The 14,495-nt window shown below is 38.2% G+C and overlaps 2 protein-coding genes across 2 annotated transcripts; one reads left to right on the forward strand and one right to left on the reverse strand.

Annotated features, from left to right (window-relative positions):
- Positions 1–12,058, forward strand: LOC142630758 (DDT domain-containing protein DDR4). The gene is made up of 12 exons (XM_075804799.1): positions 1–782; positions 896–1,006; positions 2,920–3,006; positions 3,107–3,144; positions 3,227–3,308; positions 4,865–4,971; positions 6,316–6,472; positions 9,199–9,291; positions 9,468–9,591; positions 10,376–10,418; positions 10,542–10,721; positions 10,811–12,058. Exons 1-12 carry the CDS (start codon positions 399–401, stop codon positions 11,559–11,561), a joined length of 2,157 nt encoding a protein of 718 aa, XP_075660914.1. The 5' UTR covers positions 1–398; the 3' UTR covers positions 11,562–12,058.
- A 197-nt stretch (positions 12,059–12,255) lies between these two features.
- Positions 12,256–14,193, reverse strand: LOC142630759 (AAA-ATPase ASD, mitochondrial-like). The gene has a single exon (XM_075804800.1). The coding sequence runs from the start codon at positions 14,086–14,088 to the stop codon at positions 12,379–12,381; it is 1,710 nt and encodes a 569-aa protein (XP_075660915.1). The 5' UTR covers positions 14,089–14,193; the 3' UTR covers positions 12,256–12,378.
- Between the last annotated feature and the right edge of the window lie 302 nt (positions 14,194–14,495).

Consider the following 14,495-nt stretch of genomic DNA (forward strand, 5'->3'; position numbering starts at 1 on the left):
TTGTTTGTGTCCCCTTTCTTCCTTCCTCTCCCTCACTCTCTCTCTCTCTAACCCTTCTTCCTCTTTCACTCACATAAGCGAAAACAAAAACAAACCCAAAAAAAAAAAGAAAAGAAGACAACAAAAACAAATACAAAAACCTCAGACACAGAAACAGAAACATTAGATAGAAGAACATTCATTCATTAAAAAAAAAAAAAAAAAAAACCCAAGTGAGTTATGGTTTGGAGTTTGGACCTTTGGTCCTCTTCTTCCATGTCCATGTTGTTGTTGTTGTTGTTGTTGTTTTTCAATGCGAACAAATCCATATGATCCTCTACATGTAAGCCCACCATAACTCTCCTAAACCCTACTACTTCTCGATCTCTCTCTCTCTCTTACCCACAATATTTTTTACCATGTCCTCCTCGTCTCCGATCCCCAACAACCACCGATCTTCATCGCCAGAGCCCAACCCCAATTCCCAAAACGACACGACAGCTCCCCAAAACGACACCGCCCCGACCCCACCTGTCCCCGTCAACCGTAGCAACCGCCCATCCCGCGCGTGCACTATCCGGGCCGCCGCGAGGCTCTACGCGGCCGCTGCTCCGGCGAGCAAGCCGAAGAAGAAGGAGCAGCAATTGCAGCAGCAGCGGCAGCAGCAATTGGAGGAGTCGCCGCAGAAGGAGCAATGCAGCAAGATCGTCACGCAGCTGGTGGACCCGCCCCCGCCGGCTCAATTGCCGCGCTGGACTCTCCGCTCCATGTGGGAGTTGGCTTCTATACTCAATTTCTTGCATGTACTGTCTTTGATCTCCTTCTTTTTTCTATAAAAAGCTTTCAACTTTAGGGTTTGGCGTGTTTTTGTGTTTTATTTAATTGTTCTTATTGTTGTTTTTGTTGTGTGTTGAAGGTGTTTAGGCCGCTATTGAATATCTCGATTGAGTTCTCGGCTGAGGAGTTCGAGACGGCTTTGATTACTCCCAATGATACTTTGAGTGACATACATATTCCTTTATTGAAGGTTTGTTTGTAGCTTATTAAAATGTGCACTTTGTGTTTGTGTTGTTGAGCTAGTTTGAATGCAAAGTTTTACAACTTTAGTTCTGTGCAATTTAAATTGAGTGCTAAACTGTAAAGAGGGTAAGTTTCAAAATGGGTTCTTGTTGTTTGCTTTTGTTGAGTATTGGAAGTGTTTCTTGAAAGAAATAAGAATGGCTTAGTAGAATGTAGGAGTTTCTTGTATACTTTGATTATTAGTAATGAACTTCGTATATGCAGTAGTTTCTGGAATGGTAGGATAGGGAAATGCTGGAATCCTCTGGTCTGATAGGTGCTATTGTTATATTATTCTTACCGTTCTTTGTGGTTTTGTAGACTTTTTTAAGTGCTGGTTAGAATGCCATAAGTCTAAGAAATCAAACTAAACTGCTTAAGCAGTGGGTTTTTGGACTTCCAAACTCGAGCACCCGTCTTAGTAATGTTTTTCTAAGCTTAGAAGAAGTGAAGAAAGGAGTTTGGAGGTGTTTTTATTAGGCCTCATGTGGTAGGGATTGAAGCTTTGTTGAGCTGACTAGAATATCTGGAAGACAAAGATTTAGTATTTTTAAAAGAAATATATTGATAGCAGTTTGCTTCTAAACTTCATTTGAGATTTTTGTTGGAAATGTAGGATTCCCACTAAGTGCAATGAACCTGCATGATTTAGCTGCTGGTTATAGAACATGGGGTGGTTTGCACCTTTAGGTTTTGCAATGTATGTTTAATTTGTTATTTATGCCCACACCAGGATGGGGACTTTTCTGTGTGCACTTTTTGGCACAAAGCTGGGATAGTTTTTGTTGTAAAAGGAAAAGGCCCAAAAGAGCTCATCTTTCTTTCTTTCTTTTAAAATGCTCTTCCTCCTGTCTCTTGGTTTTCTGCTACTTCTAATTCGTTACAAGCATTTTAAATTCCCATGTCATTTTTTGGAGATAAAGATTGCACTTTTTATCAGTAGAATCTCCCGAATAGGTGGTCATTGGCCAAACATTCTTCAAGCCTGTGATCCACTGTCAATTCTTATTGCAAAGTCACATGTCACTGGTTTCAGGAGTATGGTACATTATTTGATGGAGATTATAGGATGGGAGCTTAAGTTTTAGCTACTTACATAATGTGTTAGGGACAACACAATAGTCTATCTGATGTCCATTATAATATTCAAACGGTAAAAAGAAGGAAGGCCATGGTAAAACTTTATTATACTCAATACAATAGGGCTGTTCATTGTTGCTCTTTTCTTAAGGGCAGTTATTATTTTAATTCATTTACTTTTGATAAGATCACCTCAGAATTTTAAGCAATTATACATTTGGCTGCAAAGAGATCTGAGAGCATTTTTTTAAAGTTGGATCTCCTAAAAACAGTCTTAACATGTTTTTAATTTTTTTTTTTAATAAGAATTGATACCCTAAGTTTGATTTCTCCATTCTATTACTCTCTAAAGCTAATGTATGATCTATCATGCATGCAAGAAGGCTTTTGTCATAAAAGTCATTTGACAGAGGAATCAACTGAGGTATATTGGCCTTCTTTGTATACTATGAATTTCATCCTTAGTTGTAAAATCTGAATAATGTAAATTGAATCTTGTTTACTTTGTAATATTACAGATTGATGGTCAATTACTTTGTTTACCCTGAGATATTGCTTTCACATTGCCTTGTCTCATAATCTTTGTAGACGTTAAACATAAAGTGTCTCCTATTTGCTGCCCAAATTTGGATTTTATGTTATATTTGAAACTATTGCTGATTAAATTGTAAGATGCATTTCTCTGGCAATTATGAATTTATGATACAAGCATGACCCTGTTAATGCCTGTGCTGTTGGAAGATTTCTATTTATTTAGTAATATTCATTTACAGTATCACTTCTAATTCATCTCTTCTATAGGCGATCCCTCCTGTTACGCGAATGGCACTTACACGTGATACCTGGGTCACCGTTTTATGTAGAAAATTGAGAGACTGGTGGCATTGGGTAACTAGATCATTGTACTCATTTAACTGATTATGGACATTATTGATTGGATCTCTTTTTGGTAGTGGAAAATTAACATGAGCTTGGTACCTGATTGTAGGTTGCAGATGGAGATCTACCCATTGTTGCTTCTCATGGGTGAGTACCGTGTATCTATGGATTTCTCTCATATATGAATCTATGTATATAACTAATGTATCAAATCATGCTAATTTGTTAGGTTGGAAGTTGATGCATACAAGACACTTGATCCTGGGGTTCGCGTGGTCATCTTGAAAGCACTCTGTGACATTCGTGTTGAGGTAGTATCATCATTAGCTCTTGATAGTATGTGCCACTTAGCTTGATTATTATTATTATTATTATTATTATTATTTTACTTAGCCCCAAAACTTTGCTAGAAGTGTGAGGGTTATGCTAAGGCCAAGCCATTCATGCATTATTATTAGCCCCTGATTCATAATTTGTTATTTTAATGTATATGGAAAATTCTGCTTGGTTCAACAAAACCTTGAATCTTGATTTCTTGAGTTTAGCACATGTATCCTTCATACAGTACACTCGATCCAGGTCCTTGTCCCTTGGCATTGCAGCTGTAGAAGTTGTTGAGGAACAATGCAAGATTATAATAGTTCAGTGCTCTTTGATCTGAACCTATTATGTTTGGAAACTGTTTAGTCTGCTCACTCAAGATCTCCTTAATAATGTCCAACTTTTTAATTAATACTCCTTCTTTTCTGGAATCCACCACTTTTCCGCAACTCTTTACCTATGAAGCACGGGTGCGGGTGCGGGTGCGGGTACGGGTACGGGTGCGGGTACGGGTGCGGGACTCGGCAATTTTTGAAAAAAGTGGGTGCGGGTGCGGCGGGACTCGACAATTAAAAAATTATTAAAAATATTTTTATTTATATTTTCTATATATTTTTACTATTAAAATATTCTTAAAAAACATATTACTAATTTACTATGCCTTGATTCACAAAACAAAGAAAGAAAAAAGCAAGAAACACAAAACACAACACAAAACCAAAAAGAAATCACAAAAGAAGCAACAAATATTCAAAATAAAATTAAGGAATGATAGATTTAGGGTTTTTGGGTCTCATTTAGAGCTGATTTCGGAGGTTGCAGCATGATTAGAGGCCTGTTTCGGCCTGTTTCGGCCGTTTCGGGTCTGTTTCGGCCGTTTCGGCCGTTTCGGTCACCGGCCGATACGGACCGATACGGCCGAAACAGCCCGATTCTGGCCGATTCTGGCCGAATCGGCCCGAATCTGCTTGAATCGGCGCCGCGTCGGCGCGATTCAAGCCGCGTCGGCGCGAGTCGGCGGGGAAAAAAAGATGCTACGTGGCCGACTCGGCCGGACGCCGCACCGACGCGCGAGCAGCGGCGTCCCTCGCGCGTCGGCGAGTCCCGCCGCGTCGGACGCGGGTGCGGCACCTCCGGTGCCGCGTCCGTGCATCCCAGCTCTTTACATGCTGTGGCTTTACCTGAGATCTCATCAAAGTTTTTTTTCTTCTAAAACCATCCAGCAGTCACCTAAGCAAGAAAATAGCTTTCTAAGTTTTGGTATAAAACCAATTGGTTTGCTATCCTGTCATGCTTTTAATGTTTTTTGTTTTATTTTTTGGGATAATAATTCCCTTTCGTGGCTAGGTAGTGCTGTTTTAAGAGGTTGTTCTGCAACATTATCTAAATACACATTAACTGTGCATCCATTTGTGTTTCTAAAAGATACTGTCTCAGAACCATAGATTTAGAGCTTGAAATTTGATATTTTAGTACTTTTGACTGTTTTATCTATGCTTCTATAGTACCGTTGGTATAAGTATTGAATTTGAGTGACCTTTTGCAGCAAGAAGATATCCGGAACTATATTGACAACTCGCTTAAACATGGTGTTCAACTTTCTGCATTTCGTAAAGAACGTTCTGGGGGTGATTCACAAGGAATTTCTTACTGGTAATGTAGTTAATGTTCTCATAGACCATACCCATCAAGTTCTATTAGCTTGCATGTCTTTGCTTGTCCTTGTCAGTGTTTATAACACTTACCAACCTGTGAGTTGAGTATGGGTTGAGTTGCCAACGTGTGGTTTAAAGAGTTGTACTTGTTAACCACTGCCAGTCCTACCGTTAAAAAAGTATGTGTAGGCCAAACACAACTTTGTTTAGGAAAAATTGGAAATTTTTTTATTTTTTGAAGTAAGCCCCTGTTTCTTCTTTCAAAGCTCATTATAACACTCCTTCGCTGCTCTTTCAGCTTCTGGTTCTTCTCTTTCTTTCTCTTAATATATATATATATATATATACACACATGTTTATATAAAAGCAATGAAAAATTTATAAACTTTCAAAAAAGTGTCACCCAAGTATACAGAAAGGATACACTAGCGACAAGTACAATCAAACACGCAAATTACAAGCATTCATCAAAGTTTTAGGTCTGGAATTGTCCTTTCAGAATCCTCAAAGCTCCGGTTATTTCTTTTCTGCCAAATGTGCAACATCGAACAATGACATCCACCTCTCCAATTTACTTTGGGTTGAGACAACTAAATCCCTTTGCCACAATATACTGTCCCAAGATGAGGATGGGCTTAAGCATTTAGATTTGTTTCTGGGTTGTAATTGTTGGTACTGACTATGCTTTCTTTTGGGTTTGATGAGGTGGAAGTTGTGGGATTCCTAAATTTGGACAAGAATAAAATTCCCTAAGTTGGGATATTAGAGAGACTTTATTCTGAATCCAATCTCCTCCTTTATGTCACTCCCCACTTAAGGAATTTGGTGGCCATCTCACCCTTGTCCTTGACTGGGTTGCCATAACTATACAACTATAAAATATATTGATAGGCTCAAAGAACGAGGTGGTGTAATGGTCTTGGAACTATGGTTTTTGGGATGAATTGTGGGTGGCAAATTTGGGCCACAGCTGAATGGAAATTTGATCAAAATGGTGGAGATGGGTGATGGATTTTGGTGGCATTGGGTGGAAAGAGCTCAGATAAACTCCTCTGTTGATATTGGGGATTTTTTTGGAGGCGCGTGACACTATACGATTGGGACTGATAGATGCTAATGGGTTTGACCTCATGTGGGTAAAGTGCAACTTTATAATCACAAGTTGGTAGATCAAATTCAAATCAAATTGTATGGGAGTGGAGTGTAATTGCTCATTATTTTCAGACATTGCATAAAAGATACACTGAGAATCTTTTAGTTTGAGTGGAAGATTTATAATTCCTTGATCAAGTTTTTGTGCTTTTTGCATGGTTTAATCACTTGGTGAATGTGGTCAGTGCAGGTATGAAGATGATCCTATTATTGGTCATCGATTGTATCGGGAGATAAGGAAAGTTGAGGTGAAGAAAGCGAAGACAAAGGGTTCCCAGGTTCTTCCTAGTGCAACATACCTGTGGGAAACTGTGGCAACCAATTTTGATGAATTTCAAGATGTTTCTGTAAGTCTCATAATCTGTCTGTCCATGTGCATACATTAAGATATTTATAAAATATTATATAGATCAAATTTCATTTTCAACTCTCTTTTTTCTCTTTTTATCCAACTTCCTGTTATTGATATATATATATATATATATATATATATATATATATATATTTTTTTTTTTTTTTTAATAATTTGAAAAAAAAATTTTTTGGAAGGGGGAGGGCACATGTTGTGATTGTTGGTACTTTGATTAATATGAAAAAAGGGAAATCTCAATCAATAATATTTATCTTTAAACTATAATGTTTTGATTTTGAATATCTTTTTCCATCTGTGCATTATTAAATTTAAAGACAAATTGAGATAAATACTCATGGTCTGAGGATCTGTCTGGGTTCATAGAGGACATTTTATTGTGTGATATTCTTCAATGGCAGTTGTGAATTTTTAGATATACTGTTTTCTACTTTAAAGAAATTTCAAGTGTGTGTGTGTGTGTGTGTATTATTTTTTTATCTTGATAAGTCAAAATGTTCTGTATGTCTCAAAAATATATCATTAGAGGGCTTGCATTGGCTTTTAGCCAATAGGCTGGTACATTACCTCCCATTTAGATGGAGTTGATGCTTGATTCAAGAGAAAAAAAAAATCTATGTTGGAGATGCTAAAAAAATTTATGGAGAATTAAATACATATTTACTGACAGAAAGGTTATTATGTTTAGAATGGAGTTTTAGCCTTTGGGCTAATGCTATCAGGAGCCTTAACTCATTTCTGTGTGCTAAAAATAGTTTCACATGACTGATGTTTCCATGTGAGTGAGTTAACCGGTGTCCATTTCACCACTATATGTTTTTCCATTTATACCAAACATGAAATTATTATAAATATTCTCGTCAGTGAGAGGGTTTGGACCAGATAAGGTTTGTTGGAAGTCTGCAAGGAATACAGGATTTGAGGTTAGAATTATTACAGTTCCTTTTATCCTCATAATCTTGTTTCCTTTCCATGGAAAATGATATGGCAATCGAAGGCTCCTCCAAGGGTAGCCTTCTTTTCTTGGTCTGCTTCCTTAGGTAAGATCTTAACAACAGACAACCTTCGTAAAAGACGAGTGATTGTGCTTGACTGGTGCTTTATGTGTAAGAGGTGTGGGGAGTCGGTGGATCATCTTCTACTTCATTGCACCATAGCTTGGGAGCTGTGGTCTTTGGTTTTCTGCTTGTTTGGTATTCAGTGGGTTATGCCTTGTACTGTTCTTGAGGTGTTTGAGGCTTGGCAAGGAAAGTTTGCGAGACATCGTCACATTGATATTTGGAAGTTGGTACCTCACTATTTGATTTGGTGCATTTGGCGAGAGAGGAATGCTAGAAGTTTTGAGGGTTGCGAACGCTCTTTGTTGGAGATTAAGTCTTTTTTCTTACACACTCTCTTCGAATGGAGTGGTTTTTTCTCATTTTTCTTGTTCTTCCTTTTCTATTTTTCTTGACCTTTGTTCTCTTGTTTCATGATTTCTGCATCCTTAGTACATCCCCAATGTACTCGGTTTGGCAATTCCTTTATTATTATTAATAATACTCTTACGTTATTTATCAAAAATAAATAAATATTCTCTTTGGTGTGTTAACTGTTGAGAAGCCTTTGAAGTTGAAAAATACTTTTCAAACAAAATGTTTGTATGAAGTGTGGAGAGCTGGACATGCATTTTGCTGTCGCAGAGGTCTGTTGTGGGCCTTGTGGCCTTTTGGGGCTTTACTGGACTTTTTCTTATTGGGGAGAGGGAGGCCAGTGAAGGATTATCATCATTTATTCCAAGCAATAGTAACTGTCCTTCAAAGCTATAGATTTGTGTGTAAGATGTACATCAGATTATAGTAAGTGATTATGGCACCACAAAGTTCAAGCACTCATGACCAAGAGGATTCAAACATCTGTAAATTTGCGAAACATGAACACCAAATACCCGGTTAATCATCTGACATCCTCTATCTTTCAAAACAATCAGTGTCTGTAGGTGTCAAAAGCTATTGGTGGATATATAGTGCTAGCAATTTTTAATGGTACAAATTCTTTGGTTTGTTTATGGTCATTTTCAATAAACCTTTACAATCTATGTATGGTGCTTTTTTTTTTCAAATAAAATTTTTATGGGATGCCTAGTCCTCTTCCCCCTCCCCTCCCCTCCCCTCCGATTGAGTGTAACTCTAGCTTCCTTTATCTATCACAAAGTTGAGTAATTATACACAAAAATAGTCAGAAATAAGAGTTTCAGAAGAACTAGAAGCAGACCAGTATTAGTTTTTGAGAGGGGATTTTCGCAGCCAGTGTCAATACATTGGAATCAAGGCTTATATGAGTTGAGTTTTGTGCGATGGATGGAGTTGCTTTTTTTGGGTAGGAAACATTGGTACAGTTGGGAAAACTAGTTGGGCATTGAGAATACATGGGATCCATTTGTTGGGGGGGGGGGGGGGGTTTCCCCCTCACTGGTAGATTTTGTGCTCATTAATCTATATATTTATCTCAGAGTCAAGCAAAATTTAAGCTTGTCAAATAAAATCTTTCAGATTGAAGATGTTTCATCACCTACAAGTGATGATTAATGATGATTCTTTTTTAATGGTACTTATCTGTTTTAATAGACAAGTAACAAATTTTTTGCCGCATGCCAAATTAAACAAAAATATATTCCTGGTTTTTCTCTGCTGCTGCTCATTTAAACTTGTCCATCTATCTCAGGAAAAGCTTTTCTCAAGTAAAAATAGAACAGAGGCTTCACTAGGAAAAAAGTTGAAGATAGACATGCTTCCAGAGATTGAGAAGGATCATAAGGTACTCAAAGCTGTTGGTTTCCAGAACCTTCTTAACTTGATTGGTTGTCTTTCTTGATTCATTTTCCTTGACTTTGTTATTCTTATTGTTATTTTGCTTTAATGATTCATGTTATTTTTTGCTGTTGCTCTAGCAAGATTTTTATCTGAAATGCCGCAATTAATTGTTATTTGCAGAGGAAAGAGAGGTTGCTGAAAAAACAACACAGACAAGCTCTTCTTCTTGATAATTATTTAAGTGTGGATGGGCTTGCTCCAGGGCGCTCCCTTCGTGACAGAAAACCTGTCACCTATACCTTTGGTAAGAGCAACCTGTTCATAATTTGTATAGTTTTAAACTTGTCCAATGACAACATAAATTTAAGAATGTAGACAGGGAAATTCATTGGTTCTAACCCAGGCATTCTCTTCTCAGTTGTTCTCTTAAAGAACATAGGTAGTGAACAATTGGATGGATGTGATCAATGCATTGGGCAGATGGCACACATTTGCCATGTTTTTTTTATGGGGAATCTTCCTATGTTGGATGTGTATTTGGATTAACTGTAGCTGTATCAAGATCATTTAAACAGACGAACATATATTTCTCTGTGCCTGATGATAATTTGCTACTAAATTCAATAAAACCTTAAATCCAACAAGTAGGGGTCATCTAATGTATATTTTTGTCAGTCAGCTATATCTTGAGCCATATCCTCTGGTATATGTGTCTTGCCCTGTACTGCACCCATTATTGGAAACCTTACATTATGAGTTTCAGAAGGCAAGTGGCATGAATGGGCAGTAGAAGTGGAAAAGGGGGAGATAGAGAGGGGCGGCCTGTGCCTCGAGTGGGTGGGGGGGGGGGGGGGGCGATTGACTTTCATGGGGAGGCATAATACAACCCTTTTAAAAAAAAAAAAAACAATCAGTGCCATATGGGTTAGCTACTATTAGTTTCATAAAGAACTAATCCCCCATAGAAAGTAGTTCTTGTTATTGGGGCTGCCAGGTGACCATGTCATGAGAGTGAAATGTTTATGGTGCTTGATGCTATTCTCTTGTGATGGATGTATTAAATGTGATTGTTTTTAATGGTTTTGCAGATGACTATGACCGGTCCATTAATGAGGCTATCAAGATAACCAAGTATGGAATTTATTCACCTAGACATATGGTCTTATTGTTTGCTCTCTCTCCCTCTGATTTGGATATCATCATACCAGTACAATGAACTCTTGACTTACGTTCTTGTTCTTACTTTTGTGTCAGGCGAAAACAGCCATCCCCTGAACCTCTACATAGAAGAGAATTTGGGAAACCTGAAGCATCTGCAAATGGTAAATGGAGTGGTCCTTCACATGCACAACATGACAATTTCAGTGCACCATCTCCCACGTCACCTGATTTTGATGATGGTCAGGAAGATAATAAAACAGACCTGGATCGAAGGTGTGTTAAATTTTTTTTTCCCCTTTTGCTTTTCTGAATCTATTTCCATGTGTTAAACTGATCCTTGTATTGATTGTATTCACATATAGCAATCGGCGGAGACAGAGACCTCAACGGTATTCGGCAAAAGATTTTGTTGAAGCAGTTTCAGATAATGATGCAGACTACGATAGCGATGATGATATAGTTGGGGAAGCTGTTTATGATGAGGAATATCTGAAGAAACGGAAAGAGAGGAGGAAGTTTTCAAGTAGCTCTGAAGGAGATGAGGAGTATCATTGGGATGACGAAAATGCTGAAGAAGAGGAAGAGGAAGAAGAAGAAGATGATGATTCCTTAAGTGCCAGTGAGGATGATAGTGATGAGCCTCGGAAACTTAGAAAATTGCCAGGCCGTACTAGGAGGGAAACAAAACTAAGGTCAGTTGATGAGCTCCAGTCAGGTCTAAGACGCAGTAAGAGGGCCACCAGAAATCGTATTAATTATCGACAGTATGAATTGTCAGAATCCGAACCAGAGTCTATGAAACCTGAGAAGTCAATTGCATCAGATGCACACTCAGATGCAAGTGAGAATGGTGAGTATTCAATGGAAAGTCAGAATTCTGATGGCAATGATAATGACCAGGAAATGAAAGTTGATCAGCCTGTTGAAGATTACACTCAGACGGTGGAGAAAGAGCAACAACAGCCACCGGAGAAACCAAATAGTCCAGGTCAAGATGAAATTGAGGGTGTACGGAAAAGACGTTTTCTTGACCTAAATGAGCTTGCTCCTGGTTCTGGATTCGATGATGGCCTGAACACGGTAATGAAAGATGAAGATACAGATGACTTCTAAGGCTTCCCTGTGCTGGACAGCAAGGGGGTATGTTTTCTCCCAGGGAAGCTGTGTACGATAGTTAAGTTTATAAATTTTGTGATAAGCCAACGGAGGAAGTTTACAGTCATTCTTCCATGGTGTATTTAAGCAGCTACTTTGGTGCATGATTTGCTGCGGGGAGCAATGTGATGCTGAGAGTTATGTAGATTAGGTAGTCATTTTTTAGTATTTCTACATTCAAAGAAACCTACGACAGATGAATCGGAATTTGCTGGGAGTTCATTAGTTCATCCAATCAATGTACAATAACCATTAACTAATATTGTAACTGAAAAATTTGGGCTATTAGATGTTCGAGCCTTGTAGTTTTATCTCTCATGTTCATGACAATGATCTGCCTGTGAGCATTTGGGTTGGTTGGGTCTGTTGATAAAGCAATCAGGTTAGAAACTGTTGTGTTTATTGTAATGGAACCATCCTCCCTCAAAAGATAACTAATTTGTACCTTTATTTCACTTGCGCTCTCATTTTGTCCCTGAATCTTAGAATCTCTGAATTGTTTTTACTTTGTTCTCATGTTTGATGACCTACCCCCCTCCCCCTTTTCTTTCTTTGAACATGTTTGATGAATTCCTTAATGGCTTAAAGATGCCAATATAAAAAAAGTGCTTATGTTACTGCTTTTGCTCTTATACATTGATAGAACAGAATTCTGCACGAAGTAATTTGCGCTTAAATATATTTGTAATTTCTAGAAGTGAACAACCTGTCGCCATGACACATGCCCGAAGAAATTTACAGTTATTATTTCAAAAAACATGGTTGCATAGCTAACTCACAATACATTTTCAGTTTCTTTGTCAACTTGAGACTGAAAAGCATCTGCTTTGGTTTGGCCATTCTCTTTTATTCCAGCTTTCTTCCTTGCTGCATATTCCTTCTCTGCTGCCTCTTCCTTTGCAGCCTCTTCCTTCGCGGCATCTTCCTTCTCCTTCTTTGCTGCCTCTTCCTTTGCTTCCTTCTCTTTTTTTGCTGCCTCTTCCTTTGCTTCCTTTTCTTTCTTTGCTGCCTCTTCCTTTTTTGCTGCTTCTTTCTTTGCTGCCTCTTCCTTCTTTGCTGCTTCTTCCTTTGCTGCCTCTTCCTTCGCTTCCTCAAGAGCTTGTATTAGGCTTGATAGACATTTCTCTGCATCATCCAGTGAGGACTTGGGCATAAGGTTCTCGGCAACATCTGCAGGCGTGATCTTGGTCTCTCCTATTAACGTCTGAATTGTATCAAACATGGGATGCATTTCAAGACTCAAGTAGTTCTTTGCAAGCACCTTGAATGCCTCAAAAGTACAGTAAGACAGCTCAATATGCTTGTCCATTCTACCCCTTCTTATGAGTGCAGGATCCAGCTTCTCCACATAATTAGTAGTAAAAACAATCAACCTCTCTCCCCCACAAGCAGACCACAGCCCATCAATGAAATTCAAAAGCCCTGAAAGAGTGACTTTGCTGCCAATCTCTTCCTTTGCTTCCTTCTTAGCAATTTCTTTACTCAACTTGTCATTCTCATCATCTGAAGATTTCTCTGATTTCTTCTTCCTCTGACCTGTAAGGTCAAGTGAACAATCAATATCCTCTATCACAATAATAGACTTACTAGTTGTCTCAATCAAAAGCTTCCTCAACTCTGTGTTGTCCTTCACTGCTGTGAGCTCAAGATCATAGATATCATAGTTCAACAAATTTGCCATTGCTGCAATCATAGTAGACTTTCCAGTCCCTGGTGGGCCATATAGTAAATAACCCCTCTTCCAAGCCTTTCCAATCTTTGCATAGTAGTCCTTACTCTTGCAAAAAGTCATCAAATCTTCTATGATCTCCACCTTCTTCTCTGGGTCCATAGCCAAAGTTTCAAAGCTTGCAGGGTGCTCAAACACAATATGACTCCACATAGTTTGCTTGTAACTTGGCCACTTAAAACCAGGACTGTTAGTATACAGCTTCCTTTGCCTATTCCTCACCCTAATCTCCTTCCCTTCACTCACAACATGCTCCAAGTATTTCTCAGTGATAATATCACGGTGCTTCTTATGAAATGTGAGCTTGTAGAACCTCTTCTCTTGTTCAGGATAATATGAATTCTGCCTTGCTGCTGATACTGACTTGCTTAATAACCACCAAACTTTAACACCACGAAAATCATCAGTAACTCTCTCATATTCATCCATGCTCAGCACCAATTTTCTACTATCTCTACCCATCTCAGCTTTGAGTTTTTTAGCACTCTTGGAAGAGTTAGCACTAAGATATGCCTCAACAGCTGAATAGGCATCACTACGCTTAAGCCTATCTCCTGCAAACTCATGGAAAGAAACCCTTATGTAAGGATAGAAGTAACCTGTGATTTTTTGTGTATATTTTTCAAAGAAACGACGAAGCTCATATGGACAGTATTGGCGAATGATTGCCCATACAAACATAAAACTAGCTAAGGTAGAACCCATTGTTGTAAACATCTCAGTCATGGTTGCTGGAAACATTATGGGACTTTTCATGTTCAGTCTTTGGGTTATGAGCTTTTCATTTTAGGCTAATGGAATTGGAAGACATTTTTTTCTTGGCTGTGTTTCACTCATATAAAGTAGTAGGTGTGAACACAGGTTGGTAGGGAATGAAGTAGGACTAGGCTTAAAAGCTTAATGACACCTTTTTGTAGTACTATTAAAAAGAAGGTCTAGGACATTAATTGAGATTTGATCATATAATGGCATGTCAACATTTTGACAATTATTGTTTAATTTATCCATTAACTTTTTCATCTTATTTACATGCTTCAATATCATTCAAGTATTCACGTTTTTTGGTTGTGGGTTTCATCTTTTTTTTTTTTTTTTGACTGAGTGGGTTTCATCTTTATGAGGTGGTACTTCTTGGGTCACATGCTTCACACCGTCAATTACAT

This window comes from Castanea sativa, chromosome 4, assembly GCF_040712315.1.
Source record: "Castanea sativa cultivar Marrone di Chiusa Pesio chromosome 4, ASM4071231v1".
Classification (NCBI taxonomy): domain Eukaryota; kingdom Viridiplantae; phylum Streptophyta; class Magnoliopsida; order Fagales; family Fagaceae; genus Castanea; species Castanea sativa.

Coding starts and splice junctions, on each gene's coding strand:
- LOC142630759 (XM_075804800.1), bottom strand. CDS start 14,088: ATGAAAAGTCCCATAATGTTTCCAGCAACCATGACTGAGATGTTTACA.
- LOC142630758 (XM_075804799.1), top strand. CDS start 399: ATGTCCTCCTCGTCTCCGATCCCCAACAACCACCGATCTTCATCGCCA. Junction 1,007..2,919: donor TACATATTCCTTTATTGAAG/GTTTGTTTGTAG, acceptor TCTCTTCTATAG/GCGATCCCTCCTGTTACGCG. Junction 6,473..9,198: donor ATGAATTTCAAGATGTTTCT/GTAAGTCTCATA, acceptor CATCTATCTCAG/GAAAAGCTTTTCTCAAGTAA.